This window comes from Euphorbia lathyris, chromosome 3, assembly GCF_963576675.1.
Source record: "Euphorbia lathyris chromosome 3, ddEupLath1.1, whole genome shotgun sequence".
NCBI classification, from domain to species: Eukaryota; Viridiplantae; Streptophyta; class Magnoliopsida; order Malpighiales; family Euphorbiaceae; genus Euphorbia; species Euphorbia lathyris.
In genome coordinates this window covers 97,332,985-97,349,970 of record NC_088912.1, presented here as the reverse complement: position 1 = coordinate 97,349,970, position 16,986 = coordinate 97,332,985, and the positions used below count along the sequence as shown (strand labels likewise).

Genomic DNA, 16,986 nt, shown 5'->3' with positions numbered 1-16,986 from the left:
TACTGTTGACTTTATTAGTTACAATTCTGAAGATTTTTAAATATCCGAATTGTATCGAACCGTATTTACCCCTAGTCACCTCAGTAAATTCGATAAGATTCTACTATCGTGACAACGTTATTGAAATAAATTAAATTTTGATGACATTTTAATTATATTGTCGAAACTTTTGTGACCGCTGATGTTAATTGACCGCTATTCCTATAACCTAACCAAAGGAGAATAAACCATGACTAAATTGGTTAAGAGGTTACTATCATTAACTCTTGACAAAGTGAACCACTTTCTTGGATTGTTGCCCACTAAGCACTAACCCCTTTCTTCTCTCTCTAAAATGCTAGTGGTTCTCTTTCTCTCCCTACCTTTGCTTTCCCACTATACTCTACTACTATTACTAGCCTTTCTTTTTCCTCTATAATGCTAGTGGTCTCTCTCTCTCTCCCTCCCTCCCCCTCTCTTCCCTCCATGCTAACAGATAATAAACACAGGTAAAAACTTTACCCCCCTTGAGCATGGAAAGAGATGGACAAAGAAACAAATCAAGTCATTTCATCTCTTCCTCTCACCACTAATTCCATCAAATTAGAAGAATCCTCTTCCAGGAAAAACCTCACCGGCGCCGGCGGAGGGTTTGGCGGCGGCGGAGATAGGCTTAAAAGAGACGAATGGAGCGAAGGAGCTGTTTCCAGTTTGCTTGAGGCGTATGAGAGCAAATGGATACTCCGGAACCGCGCGAAGCTCAAAGGTCACGATTGGGAGGATGTTGCGCGGTATGTGTCGAATCGAGCGAATTGTTCGAAATCGCCGAAGACGCAGACTCAATGTAAGAATAAAATTGAATCTATGAAGAAACGGTACCGATCGGAGTCGGCCGCCGCTGATGGCTCGTCTTGGCCGCTTTATCCGCGTCTTGATCTTTTGTTACGCGGAAGCGGCGGTGTCGGCGGTGGCGGTAGTGCCGGTGGTGCTATGGCGAGTCCTTCTTCGGCAGCGGCGCTGTCTCCGGCTGTGGTGCATCAAGTACAGCAACCGCAACCGCCGCCTCCGCCGCTGCCTTCTATTGCTCCGTCGCCTAGTCATCCGCCGTTGATATTGTTGGAGACGACGCATGTGGTGCCGCAACCACCTACTCCTCAGCCTCTAGTTCTTCCTCTTCCTCTACCTCTACCTGTACCGCCTCCTCCTCCACCGGCGGCGCCACCTCCGGCGGTTATTATGACTGCACAGAATTCTCATGAGTCGAACGGTGTTGACAGGGGACCCAAGGTTAGTGACGATAACTTTTCTTGTGATTCTTTTTAATAATTTAATTATTAATTAGTAGGTTATTAATTAATGATTATGATTAAGACAAATGATTTCCTATGAACCAAGTAATAATTGCTGATTATAATTATTGGTGATTACAGTCTATGATAGTTGGCACTGGCAGCAGTACTTTTTTGTTGCATGGTCGTATTTTTTTTTTTTTTATGGCATATTAATCTTCGATGGGTATATATGTAATTATTTATAAAAAAATAAAAATTAAAGTACAATATAATATCTCACGTTCAATTGAACTTTTAAAGGACTCTTTATGAAAAAATGAAAAAATTAAAGGACTCAAGTTTTTTTATGCAAACTTTATGATAAAATACATAGGTTTTGTAGGAAAGTAGCTGACTTGTATATACAAGGAAAATACATTCTGAAGTCCTTGTTCTTTTAGGTTTTTTGTTGATCAAGCTCTTAGAGTCTTGGATATTTTAATTTGACTTGCTCAGTTTTTAATAAATTATAATTGTAGTGATAATTTGGAAGTCAACTTTAAAAATAAAATATTATTCTGTATTCAAAATTTTCATTTTTAATATTTCTTGAGCAATATAAAAAATGTGACTACTAAATTTTTTGTTTCAAACATTAACAAATACAATTACAAATGTAGATGAAATGATTAGCGTTAATTTATGAACTGAATAAATGTTTATAACTAACTAATTTAACAAACATAACCTGGATGTGCGATTACAATAATCGAGTGCTCAATCAACAAAAATCAATAGGATTAGGGGGTCAAAAAAACTCTTGAAGCATCGTGCTTCTGCAAATACAGAATGTGATATTTCTCGTTGCAAAAGAAACCATGTATTATAAACCGTTCTCAAAATAATGAATTTGACTTACAATGTTAGGCTTCATTTACGAAAATAGTATTCAACTTTAATGGCGCAATATGTTAGCTTGTTCATTTGATAATATGACCAGTGGCAGAGCCAAAATTTGAGATCAGAGAGACTAATTTCCGCAAAGTCAGGCTTCAAACTTTATTTTTTGTTTTGGCGTGCATGCTTATTTTTCTAATTAGGGCCCACGTTAAAACTGACGCCTTTTTGGCTGGGCCCTCATTAAAAAAAATGGTGCCTAGCGTGTTATGGATCCAAGATTCAATGACAATGATGTTTATAGTGGTCTTTCGTGATTTATGAGTGCTAAATTGTTTTTTTTTTTTTTTTTTTGTGTGTTTTTACATAGAAAAGATTAAAGCCGTGTACACAGTTTTTGTAGAATTTTTAGCATTTTTTCTATGGGTGCTTAAGCACTTTGATTCCGTCCATTAGGGTGGGCAACTTTTTTATTCTCTATTAAGTATATGGCGACCAACAAAGAAGAGAAGAGGGAGGGCTAATTTCAGCGGAGGCAGCACCCTATTCGGGGTTTCGGCGGAGCAAGGGTGCTCTGACCCTGCCGCCTCCACCACTGGATGTGACACGCGTTGAATTGTTGATTATCGACTTGATAACATATGAATTGACATGACATTGAAGTTTTACGATGTTAGTCAAATTCCTTATTTTGTTAACGGTACATTGTTTAATATAAACAGGAAGATGGGTATGGTACAAAACTATCAGACCATGTTACATCAGACAAGAACCCAACAGTAATGGAGACAGATAGCAGCACACCAGCATTATACAGTGAGAAAGAGAAAGTAAGAAGTAACAGCAAGAAAATGAAGATGAAAATGGACCAGAAAACAATGAAAAACAAGAGATCATCATCAACAAGAACAAGAAGAGAAGAATGGGAGATAGCAGATAGTATAAGATGGTTAGCAGAAGTAGTAGTAAGATCAGAACAAGCAAGAATGGATACAATGAGAGAATTAGAGAAGATGAGAATGGAAGCAGAAGCTAGAAGAGCTGAATTGGACTTGAAAAGAACTGAAATCATGGCTAATACTCAGTTGGAGATTGCTAAGCTTTTTGCTGGAGTTGGTAAATCTATTGATTCCTCTTTAAGAATTGGAAGAAACTGATTATGGGATTTGATTAGTTTATTTTTATTTATTATGGTACTAATTAATAATTAAGCTCATCATATTGTTATAATGTTTTATGTGTTTATTATGTTGTTATTATATAAATATGTAGAAGAGAACTTTGTTTGGGAAATGGTGACAGGAAATGGGTAAATTAGCTTAAGAAAATGCTGTGGTGGGTTAAAATAATAGTCCTACTACTGCCTCTTTGAAATGAAATGTTCTCTTTTATTGAGCAGTTTAGTTTTTTTTTTTTTTAAGGAGATAAATTAGATTTCTTTTCCTTATGTACTTTTAATTTCTTTTTGAATAATTTAGTCACATAATAACAAATTATCATGCATTATACTCTCTTGTGCATTATCATTCATATAGTAGGGTTCACGTTGAACGTATATGAAAATTTGACCAGTAATCGTTAAATTTAGGCTTTTGTAGAATTTCAGGATGAAGATTAGAATAGGATGAAGATTAGAATAGTTAGATTTAAGATCTTTTTAAAATTTTATGATAGGTAAGGCTTAGATCTAATAAGCTATACTGTTATTGACCCAATTTATTTGATCAATCAAAATTCATTATTTTGTATAGGTCAAATAATGATCCACCCACGATAGAAAGAAGCCAAATCCAATTTAGATAGAAAGAAGCCAAATCCAATTTAGATGAATTATTAAGTGTAATTAAGGATCTGTTTAACTATTTGTTGTTTCTGTTTGCTGGTTACTAATTCTATTTGCTGGTTGCATTTAGAAAAAACTGTTTTTCCAAAAAAACAAAGATTTTCTACTTTTGTAAAAAGCTATTTTTAGCTTGTAAAAAACAAACATGAGTTGTCTAACCAAACATTTAAATCTCTACATTTTAAAATAAAAAGGCAAACATGAAATGAAAAATAGATAAACAAACACTCCCTTAATATAATCTAGCTATATAAGCATAGTTAACTACCTAAGTAAGACAAATAAGTTCTATCTTCCTCTTCTCATGTACCTCTTTTTTTCTCACGTGTCTCTTTTTTTCTCAATCTACCTATTGCTATTAGTTTGTGGATCATTATTTTTTCTCCTAATTAATTTTGGCGTAGTTGAAATATGACTGGTAATATGTGTTCACGATTCTTGTTCTTTCGCTGTAATTTACTCAACAAATATCTGTTGCTACAAGAGGTAATCTAATAATCTAATAGTCTGTATTCGTATGTGTTTGTAAATCCCTCACATACAAAATGTAATATTTTCTTATTGTTTATATTTTTTTAGGAAAAAAAAAAAGTAAAAGATAACCTTATAATTTCATCGATTTTATTTAAGAGTTTGTAAACATAAATTGAGGAAATTCCTTGTTTGCAAACATGGTTAAAACAGAATTGTCTTAATTGATTGATTTTTCTGACAAGAGTAAAAATTAAACTTTGATGCCAATATTACCCTTATCCCAAGTTTAAAACCGTCGGCAAGTATTTTCCCATCATAAAAACCATTAGTTACCAATTTAGGAAATTCACAAAATGGTTTAGGTTGATATGACCCAACCAATCATAAATTAACATGTCAGCAATTATATGAATGTACATATACAGTTGGATATGATTTTTTTTTTTGGTTGAAATGGCAATGCAAGAAGGAGTTAGAGAGAGCTGACAAGAAAACATAAATTAATGGAAGTATTGACAATATATAGTATAGGTGGTGGTGGTGCTGACTGTAACCAACATATGAAAAAAAGAACAGTGGTAGGTTGGAATCCATTATTTAAATAATGATGCTTCTTCAATTCAATCACAACCATTCGTACTATCCATCATTGCTTTTGACAATAAAATAGCATCTTTTTTGTGCTTTTTAGGGGCCTATTTATAGAATACCTATATCAATACACCAATATTAATAATACTACCACATAATTGCTTTTGGTTAAGTAAGTTCAAGTTTATTATAAGATAGAAAGGTTGTTTCCCCTTGTTAATTTAGACTTCGTGTACAAAATAATCAACTGTACTGCTGCAGAACGGATATGGAAACAATGAGGATGCATTTCTTCTCACTAAATCGTACGGATTGGATTGGTGAAAATATTTCTTGCTGTATGAGGTTGGATGGAATGGAGTGGCCGGTTATCTTTTCGATTGGAATATGGTGGATTTGGAGGATGCGGAATAGTCGCCTGTTTGAAGAAAGAGGGATGTCTGAGTTATTGCTAGAGTTTATTTTGTACCGAGCGCGTAGCTGCAAGTGGGAAACTAAATCAGGGGAATCCGAGGCAGAAACATGAGAGGGTGATTAGATGGAATCCTCCTATAACGGATTGGGTAAAAATTAATATAGATGGTGCGAGTAAGGGTAACCGGGGGACGGGCTCGGCTGGTGGACTAATTCGGGAATGTATGGGTGATTGGCGAGGTGGATACCTAGTAAACTTAGGGATCTGTTCGGCTATACTGGCGGAGTTATGGAGTCTGTATTTTGGATTACGATTGGCGTGGGGTAAGGGATTTCGATGAATCATTGTTGAGATGGACTCAAAATCAGTCATCATCCGTTTGTTTTGCTCATACGTGAGTGTAAACGACTAAAGGATAGAGATTGGGAGGTACAATTTACACAACCGAGAAGGCAATCAAGCCGCTGACTGGATGACAAATTTCACAGGCTCATATCCCATGGGACATCACGAGTGTGGTGCGCATCCTAAAGGCCTCCAAAACATTCTCCTTGAAGACCGGCAAGGCCGTGCTTCGGTTCGAATGGTTGTACATTAGAATAACTACTCTTCTCTCTTTTTGTCTTTTTTCTGTTTCATGGGCTTAAATCCTTCCTCATCCCCTCCAAAAAAAAAATCAATTTAGACATCGGTAATGAAACTTGACACATCATTCATATTATTTTCATATCTTATATGTTAAGCCTAAATTAGTATTCTTTTGTATTAAATCTGCATTAATGTTATTTTATACCTGAAGCGTAAATTAATGCTCTGAAAATAAAAATCTAATTTTGGTACTTTGTCACATTAATACATTTGGTGACATGCTTTTTTTAATTATATATATAAATTTAGTTTTATAATTATTAAGAAAGAATAACAGTTAATTATGTGGTAAACCAAGCTATTGGTCCTGTTTGGCAAATAGCGGTTAGGTGATAGCTTATTACCTTTTTGCTTAGCTGATTTAAATAGTTGATTTGACTAGTTGATTGTATAGATTTGCTTGATAAAATTTAGTTGATTGCTAATAACTGTTTATAAAACGAAAAAAAGTAGATTGTTATTTTATGGCTATATTTTGTTTGGGGGTTAAAGGGTAGTAATTACGTGTAAAAATGTCCATCAAACGAGATGGAGCAATAAACTAATTGGAAAAGCTCATAAAACAAGCGTTTTCAAGATTAGATTTTTGGACCCAATAATCTTTTTTAAACCTCTTTTCAAACCTTTAATTTTATCCTAAAAAGCTTTTTTATCAAACATAGCCAGTATTGCAAAGTGGTGAATACAACCAATCAAAGTCGGCTTCGAGAGTTGGCTTAGGCAACTGGCTAGAGCTTCTAATTCAAAACATATTTCAATTACATTATTGAGATCTTACTTATAAAAATTATATTTATAAATAATTATTACTATCTGAAATTGATAGTAATATATATAGAAAATAAGAATATGATTGACTAAAATTAAATCAAAAGTCGATATCAATAACACAAATTGCCATGTTTTTCAATTACCGTCTCTCAACACCAATAGCACGATAAGACGCCTATAAAATTTATTTCACAACTTTTCTCTTAACAATAAGGGTAACGTACCAAAAACTTGTATTTTGTCTGATTTGCAAACAGGAATTCATACTTTGCGCAATTTGTGAAAGGATTTGTGACTTAAAATTTCACTCAAAAAATACTTGTGATTTACTTAATTTGTAAAGTTGGCTCTATTGATATCAGACTAATATCACTCTGTCACGTGGTGCTTAATAAGCCCAAACCAATACTCTGAGATAGAGAGCATGTGATATCTCCACAACGAAATAGAATAACACAATTATGTACCAAGAAGCTTCATTCGGAAAGTCTTAGTACATCTGGATGACCGTCTTTTTAGTATTGTGATTTGTAAAATATTTAATCCTTCATGACTATAACTAAAATAATGTAGGGAAAATTACACAAAAATTCATTTTTTTAAAACTATTTATAACTATGTCAAATCATAATTTTAGATTATTTCAAGCTAGTAAAATCAGTATTCTTAATATATTTTAAGGATTAGAATTTATAAATTAGAAGTCTAAAATATATTTTCTAGGGTTTATGATTTATGAATTGGAGTCTAGAATTTTTAAATTATGATATAAAATCATAATATATATAAAATAATGACATATTAAGAATTAAGTTTGATGATATAACTTATTTGTAATTTTATATTTAATTATGATATTCATATATTTGACCCTATAATATAACTAACTCAAATTTTAACTCCTTTAGAAATGGGCCTAGCCCATACATGCAAAATGTAGACCAAGTTCGGTATTTTGAGGTGAGGTTTGAGTTGTCTGTGATTGTCCACTAAAATTACAATTAAATCGTATTATAAAACTTAATTTTCAACTTGCCACTATTTTATATCATAAATAAAATACGATTTTATGTCTTAATTTATAAATTTTAAACCTCAATTCGTAAATCTTAAATCCTAAAAAATATATCTTAATCCCTAATTCATAAAATCTAGTTTTTAAAATATATTAAAAATGATGATTTGTTTAGTTTGACATTGTTTAAACTAGTACTTGACATAGTTATAAATACTTTTTTAGATCTGAATTTCTGTGTAAATTTTCCAAAAATGGTAAGGCTTAATACAACCTTAGCTTTCTCTGCTTGTTAGAAAAAAAAAAACAAAGTCAATTGTTTCTTTATAGTGACGAATACATGATTGGTTTGTCGAAAGGGTCAATGCGACCCACATGTGTAATATTTTTTTTTTGCTAAAACGAATTTCGTCAAAAAAATTTCCATATATATGTGTGTGTTACCATCTGAGTAGTCTAGAGCAAGTTTTCACGTACCAATGTAGAAATTCTCAAAATTAAGCTAAATTTGGACTATAAAAGTAAAATTGAGTCGTTCTAAACAAACTTAAAGAAAATTACTGCCTATCATATATTGTCGGAAACAGGGAGCCGAAACCATCGATAGTAGGAAGTGGTTCGGACGTCAGGGCGCTTGGGCCCCTCCAAACCCCCTCGTCTCTGTCCCTACCCCTTTATATTTTTAAAATGTTAAATTTACCCCTTGAACTTGTTTAAAGTGACCTAATAATACCTCTAAAATCCACGTGGCGAAGTAAGGCTAAATTTTGAAAAAGTTAAAATGTTTTAAACAAGTTTAGAGGCCAATATAACACTTTAATAAAGTTTAAAAGAATAGATACCTTTTAATGAATTAATTGGTCAAGGTAGTTCATGAGTTAATAAGGGCTAAGGTGATCTGTGAGAATACTCTAAAGACAGAGTATCACTTTGCCTTAGGGACATCTTTGCCTCAATTCTGCTAATGAAAGGCAAAGAAATATATTTTATTATTATTTTTTTATTTTTTAAAATTCTTAACTTTTAGTTTTGTTTTATATTTTTAGTTTTGTTTTATATTATTTCAATAGTATTTATCACCCAAAACTAATGGCCAGACTGAAAGGCTCAATCAGTGTTTGGACGACTATTTGAGAGGAATGTGTTTCCTAGGCAATAGGACTGGCCGAGTATTGGTATAGTTGCTGCTACCACAACTCCTTGAAAATGAGTCCATTCACGGCCTTGTATAGAATAGAACCCTAGTTACTTGTATTGCGTTCTACGGATTTCACTGTAGCTGCAGTAGAAGAGATGCTCCAGGCAAGGAAAGAGATGAACTTGGCCATCAAAGACTGCCTTAATAAGGCACAAAACCGCATGAAGCAGTTTGCTGATAAACACAAAGCTGACAAGGAGTTTCAGGTGGGGGAATGGGTGTTTCTCAAGCTTCAACTCTAGAGACAAAGTTCTGCGGCAGTGCGAAGTTCACACAAGCTATTAGGTAAGTTTTATGGGGCCTGTTAGATTCTAGCTAAGATCGGAAAGGTAGCTTACAGCTTCTATTACTATCAGGGTGCAAGGTCCATCTAGTTTTTCATGTTTCACTCCTTAAGAAACGCAAGAATTCTACAATGCCTATACTTACTACTAATCGAAGATGGTTTGGTGCAACTTGAGCCCTTAAAGGTCATCAACACTAGGAATGCGGTGATTAATGGTCAATATGTCCCTCAACTCCCCATCCTCTAGGCAGGACTTCCTTCACTTGATGCCACTTAGGAAGCTGTCGCCATCATCGAAGCTCAATTCCCAAATTTTTTTCATTCTTGGGGACAAGAATGCGCACAAGGGAGGTGTATTGTCACATATGCAAGCCATAAGAAAGTTTATGGACCAATTATGTTATTAGTCATTTCATTATTTTGATATGTTGTTAGTTTAATTAGTTATTTTCTCATCTCTATTATTAGAATTATGCTTGGAGTGAAATATAGTTGTTATTCCTAATTGTTAGGCCTTTTTGGCTCTTAGTGAGTTGTTATGTCAGCTGTTCTAGGAACAGTTGTACTATAGCTGTTTTGGTAGTATACTACTATATCAGTAGCTGGCCTTACCTCATGCAATCCATCAATGAAATTATACGAATTATCTTTCCTCATCTCTCTTCTATTCTCTCTGCTATTCTAATTCTTCTACCTTATACCCTAAATTCTTCTTTTCAACTAGTCCTCAGATTACAAACCTGACAGATAGTAATAGAGTCGACCTTTAGCTTGGTCCATGAGGGTCCCCTGCCTAGACGAAACAACGCTATTTTGGCCTAGGCTTAGGGAAAGAAGCAAAAAAGATGTACAACTCTTCATGTACTGGGGTGACCGTAGATAAAGATGGAGCGGCTAGAAGCAAAATCACCCTTTTTAAGGGATGGTTTACAACAACTGAGGGTTCATTAAGAGATGGTTTACGATGGTCAAGGTGCATCGGCACCCCATGCCCCCACATCTACTCTTGATACAAGTAAGAGCCTCGTTTTATGAATTTTGTTACTTGAATCCAAAATTGCTCAACATACCATTATTTGGTCCCGAAATGGTTCCAAACTAAAAACATTAAGTGGGCCGTGATACTCATACGCCCCACCATTTGGTGGGGCGTGATGCTCACACGCCCGAGTGCCGAACCAGATTTTTTTTCCAATTCAAATTATAGAAATGCAAGGAAGTTAAATCGGAAAAATACCTCGACTTCGGACGTAGCATCACTCCCGTCTACTCTCGGTGATAACGGATTGTCTTCCATCAAACGTTTTGTCTTTGATTCGGATGAAAATGAGTTTGAGAGAGTTTGGGAGGGATTCAAATTTTCAGTTTTTGTTCAAAGGGTGGTTAGGTCTTTTTTCGGGGCTGGAAGTGTGAATATGGGGCTAGGTTTAGTAACCCACTTTTTAATACCGCTACAACACTGTTGACTAACCTTTTTAGCCTCTCTTCTCGCTTTTCATGTCTTTTGTGTAGACCTGTTTGGTAAAAATTAGCTGATTGATAATAGCGGTTTGTGCAAAAAGACGAATAAGAGCATTTCTTTTTTTAATATTGGAGGAGGAGTCTATATATTAGAATTAAAGAAGTCCATTAATTTTAATATTGTAAAACGCTAATTGAAAAAGCTCCTAAAATTAGCTTTTTCTAAATTAGTGTTTTCATCTCAAAACTCTCTCCCAAACCTCTCTCCACCAAACACTCAAATCAGCGGTTTCAGTGGTTAAACCGTTAAAGTTGGTCAAAACCACTCTTTTTATCCCAAAACGCTCTTTACCAAACAGGGCCAAGATTTAGTAATTATAACGTTAAGAATTGAAACCAGAGTGTTGATGTTAAAACTGATAAAGTTTAGTGGTGACCATAAGTGTAATTGATTCGAAAGGAAGAGAAGAAAGCTCGCACAAAACATAAAGTCCAGTCACTGTTTCAATTTCGAAGAACACCTTTACCAATCATGAGTTGACAGTTCATCTTTAGACTGATGTGTTATCTTTGACAACCTCTCCAAGCATTTCCAATTAGACAGGTACATGGTTGGATTGAGTTGGGTTGGGCTGGACTCAGGCCGGCCGAGCATGATTTTATATAAAAATATTTATTTCAAACCCATCTCAGCTCTCTATTAATTTAAGCAGATTAGAATTAGGCTGAAACCTATATAAACCCATCTAAAAAACATATCATTTCTAATTTTAAAAAATAAAATTTATACTTAAAAATATATATTTAATATATAAATGTATAAATTTACTATTTAATATTAATAGACGGACCAGACTGGACCAGTCGTGCTATTTTTGTCAATCCCAATCCCGCTTAAAAAATAAGCAGGATTTAATGGACTTGGGCTGGATCGGACCTAATATCAATTTTCATTGTTCAAGCATGGTCCAAGGGACATGGGTCGGGTGAGTACACCGAGCCCGTGCACAGGTCTATTTCGAATAGAAGTTTCTTAAAAAAACAAAAAAACTAACACATCATAATAAAATATAATATTTTATTCTCTCATGCATCCACATCATTGTGATAACTTTTGTTAAAAAATGTTTCAACAATAATAGACTTTAAAAGTTACATACTAACCCTATAAATTATTATTTTATATATAATTTATTTTAATTATAAATATTAAAATGAAATCCTAGCAATCACTTTTTTTATATTAAAAAAGGTTTTACAACCTGAGGAAAGGTTGTCCAACAGTGGCAATATTGCTTAAAATCACATTTATTCTTTTTTTTTTTTATAAGCCAAATCACATTTATTCTAGGGTTTTACTATACATCGCCTCTATTTTACTTACCGTCGTCTCCTGTTTGACATTTTTGCGCTTTTCATTTTTCATTCAAAAAAAGTGAAATTCTCTCAACCTCGAAGAACAAAACGAAGAAAAATCATGCCTCCAAAACAAGAAAAAATACTTGAACATCTAAGTTTCGTATTTACCAATAATTTGAAATTTAACGAATATAACTTACAACGAATTTTTTTCCGTTGAATTTGCTCTAAACGAGTAGCCCATATGGTCCGATCCATGGACCGGTAGTATGAACTACCCGTTTTTTCTAGATAAAAACAGGTAGGCTACCCGTTTTTACATTTCCTTTAGGGAAAACGGGTTTATTTATTTATTTTTTTAATTATAATAAATATTAATTATAGATAAATTATGTATTGATTAAATAGAAAAAACGTATAGATAAATTATTGATTGGAAATAAAAAATACGTATTGAAGTGTCCAATTAATTTTTATTTGGTAAATTATATTTATTTACCTTTTAGAATGTAAATTTAATTACACGTAAATTATGTATTGACTGGATAGAAAAAACGTATATATAAATTATTGATTGGAAATAAAAAAATACGTATTAACGCGTGCAATTAATTTTTATTTGTTAATTTATATTTATTTATTTTTTAGAACGTAAATTTAATTATTGATAAATTATGTATTGATTGGATGGAAAAAACGTATAGATAAATTTAATTATAAAAAATACGTATTGAAGCGTCCAATCAATTTTTAATATTTATTATAATTAAAAAAATAAATAAATAGGAAAAACGGGTAGCCTACCCGTTTTTCCTAGGTAAAAACGGGTAGCCTACCCGTTTTCCCTAGGAAAAACGGGTAGTTCATACTACCGGTCCATGGACCGGACCGTATGGGCTACCCGTTTAGAGCAAATTCAACGAAAAAAATTCGTTTCAAGTTCAATTCGTTAAATTTCAGATTACTGATAAATACGAAACTTAGATGTTCAAGTATTTTTCCTTGTTTTAGAGGCATGATTTTTCTTCGTTTTGTTCTTCGCGGTTGAGAGAATTTCACTTTTTTGAATGAAAAATGAAAAGGGCAAAAATGTCAAACAGGAAGCGACGGTAAGTAAAATAGGGGCGACGTATAGCAATCCACTTATTCTAATAGATCCTCCAAGTTGGTAAAATCATTGTCTCTTACCAAACATTCAATCAACCACTCTCTTTTTTTTTTGTTACATTAAACCCTGATAAACATAAAAGTTAGATTTTAACATAAAACTAACATAATATTATTTATTTCACCTACATTTGAAATTTTTATTTTTAACAGTCCGAAACAGTTTTTAATATGTTTAACGTGGTTATACAAAAACTGTAAAAAAAAAAAACCTTATTTTGAAATGTAAAATATATGTTTAAACACAGTTGGAATAAGTAACATTTTTTTTTAACTAAATTATCTATTCACAACTAACCAATTTGACAAGTAAGAGATAATGTTACAAAAAAATAAATGATCAATAACTTAATGCACTAAAAATTGAAATATCGTGAGTCTCATTATGCTTTTTGCCTGTATAAGATTTCAGATAAAGTTTGAATTTGACATCTATTTGACATCATGTTCATCAAGTTGGGTATATCAATTTAAGATTAAAAAATGGAGAAATGGAACTTGAATTGAACGAACTTTACTTGAGAACAAAAGATGAAAACACAAACTAATATCAAAGCTAGGTTTAACTAAATTAAAGATGGAACGAAAACATTAAACTAGACTAAGGAGAAACGAATTACAACCGAACTAAAATAGGAAGTATCTAAAAGCGTAAAAGTATGACTAAACGTAAAAAAGTTGATGTCGGTGTTCTCATTTGTCTTTCATGGTAGTTTGATAAGCTTGAATTTGCCGCAAAGGCCGAAACTAGTAAACCCTTCACATTATTCACTCGCAGTCCTTCATAATGCACAGCTTGTTAGTAAAAGTGATAATACAGTTCAAATCAACAAGCAAATGTGAGAGACAGATAGCAAATTGTAGGTAAGATCAGAAACATATAAGACATTATATAACACTATGTGTTTGCTCAAAAAGATCGTCCCTTAGTGGTCAAAGTTTGTTTTCCATTAGACAACCCAACCAATGTAGGAGAAATATCTTTCAATTTGATAAATAAACGAGCATTGCCAATCATGTGATTTGAGCATCCGGTTTCGATGATCCATTAATCAGGAAACAGAAACTTACCACTTAATTTTTCGGTTGAAGAGGACTACGTTTGTGACATCTTGAGCATACTATAAGTATATTCCACTGTTCATCTGAAAGCCATGGAAGACCATTATGATCTGACTTCTGGATTGACATAGACGAGTTATTTGAGTTGATATCAGATTTCAAGGTGGCTACTGCATGAGTGACCTGATTACGATTGCTCCTACCTATATTTTGTCCTCCCCCATGTCGAGATTTTCCACTTCTTTTGCCTCGCCCACCAGTCAAGAAATTCAATCAGTTGAAAACAATGGGCTTGGTCATACACTTCCTTGCATTGCAAAACCTACAACATCACATTTGGTCTCGTATGCTCGAGCCACCATTTGGTGTCATCCTTCAGTTAGGATTTTAGCAAAAATAGTTTCCAAATTTGGCAGAGGCTCCATCATTAAAATGTTAGAGACTAAGATTCCATAGACAGAGAAATCTAATCCAACAAGAAAGGCATGTACCTTTTCTTTCTCGTTTTCTTTTGCATAAACATTAGTTGCTTCACATGTACATGTTGGTACGGTTGAATATCCTTCAAGTTCATCCCATAATTTTGTTAATTCGTTGTAATAGTTAACCACCGACTGACCACGTTGCTTGCAATCACACACAAATGTTTTCAATTCGTGAGTTTGTGGTTCGTTTCCAATTGAGAAACGTTGTTGGAAATCATATCATATGTGTTTCACATCGTCAGGTTGTGGGATAGATGAGCACAACACAGGATCAAGAGTAGAATTAACTGTCTCTCACAAGTGTCCTTCTACAGTTCCAGCCAATAGTTTGGTTAATGTTCCATTAGGGAACCCCATTTTATTCTTTGCGCGAAATTTGTTGCGCATTACATGTACCCATCCATTATAATTTTCACCATGCAACACAACCAGACAGGTTGTGATTTGCGGTCCATCTGAGGAGTGGAGGTAGTATTGAGTGCTTTGTGTTTTTGGTGTCACCCATCGCGAGGTGTTAATAGTTGATTTTCGTTTTTAGAGATTGAAGGTGCTAAGCAAGTGGTTATCGGTCATATTTAGATCGTCTCTTCTTAACATCGCTTTGATATAATGAATTTTTTTTGTGGAACTAATTTTCTTATGGGATAAGGTACAAAAATACCCCTAACGTTAATACGCATGAGCAATTTTACCCTTAACATCTAAATTGGTACAATTTTACCACTGATGTTGGTAGCGAAGAGCAATTTTACCTATAACATTGACAAGTTGGGTCAATTTCAGACATTATTATAAAACACAGATATTTTGTTCTTTATTCTACACCAATTGTACGTAAGTTGATTTAAAGAAAGATTTTATATTTTTTTTATGATTTATTAATAAAATTGGAGATTAATATTTTTAAATTAGGCGAAATATTTGAATTTTTTTTTGTCTAACTCGTACCAAATACAATATATTTTTAATTTTTTTCCACGTTTAATCATATATTTGTGATCTTTTACTAATTAGCCATAAAATGACGCACATTTGAAGTGTAGATGACAAGATTCATGATCGAGAAGATAATTTAGTGAATAATTTTTCCAATTGACCAAACTTGTCAATATTAAGGGTAAAATTAATCTTGACAGCCAACGTTAAAGGTACAATTGTATCATTTTAAACGTCAGAGGTAAACTTGCTCTTAAATATAAACGTTAGGAGTATTTTTACAAATTGTTCCTTTTCTTAATAATTCACCAAATAATAGTCACCAAATATATCCTTGTACAAAAACTTTAAAAAAGAAATAAACGTAAACAAAGAAGAAAATTAGCTTAAAAAGGAAAGCAAAACAATTAAACGGAAGAAGAAAAGCTAATAGATTAAATTTAGTCTTAACAGTGTAAAAAATGCTCCTAACGTTTTGGGTCAGGAGCAATTACCCTTATGGTATCCAAAAGCAATTACCCTTAACATTGATTTGATTGGATCAATTTTAGACACTTTTATAAAACATATATATTTTGTTTCTTATTCTGCATAAATTGCATATCAATTAGTTTTTACGAAAAAGATTTCATGTTTTTTATAATTTAATAATAAAATTGGAGATTAATATTTATAAATTTAGTGATATTTTTAATTTTTTTTATTCAATTCGTACAAAAGATAGTATATATATATATATATTTTTTTTTTTCACATATCAACACATGTTTGTGATTTGTTGTTGATAAAATGACGCACGTGTGAAGTGTAGATATCAAGATTCATGATCGAGAAGACAATTTTATCAATTATTTCTCAAATTGATCAAATTTATCAATATTGGGGTAAAATTGCTCACAGAGATACACTTGTACCATTATAGCCTTTACTTATAATTAAAATTGCTCTAGACCCAAAACATTTGAAGTACTTACCTTAACCCCTTCAAACAAAAAAAAAAAAAAAAAAAAGAGAAAGTCAATAAAAAAAGGAAGGCTAAATCAATTTATGTTAAATAAAAAAGGAAGGCTATCAATCAATTAATTAGATTTAGCCTAAATCAATTCTTACCAAAAAAAAAAAAAAAGA

General features: G+C 33.0%; 1 protein-coding gene across 1 annotated transcript; it reads left to right on the top strand.

Annotated features, from left to right (window-relative positions):
• The first annotated feature begins 327 nt into the window (after positions 1–327).
• Positions 328–3,545, top strand: LOC136223743 (trihelix transcription factor ASIL2). Its single transcript, XM_066011894.1, has 2 exons — positions 328–1,266; positions 2,870–3,545. Exons 1-2 carry the CDS (start codon positions 523–525, stop codon positions 3,302–3,304), a joined length of 1,179 nt encoding a protein of 392 aa, XP_065867966.1. The 5' UTR covers positions 328–522; the 3' UTR covers positions 3,305–3,545.
• Positions 3,546–16,986: the final 13,441 nt, after the last annotated feature.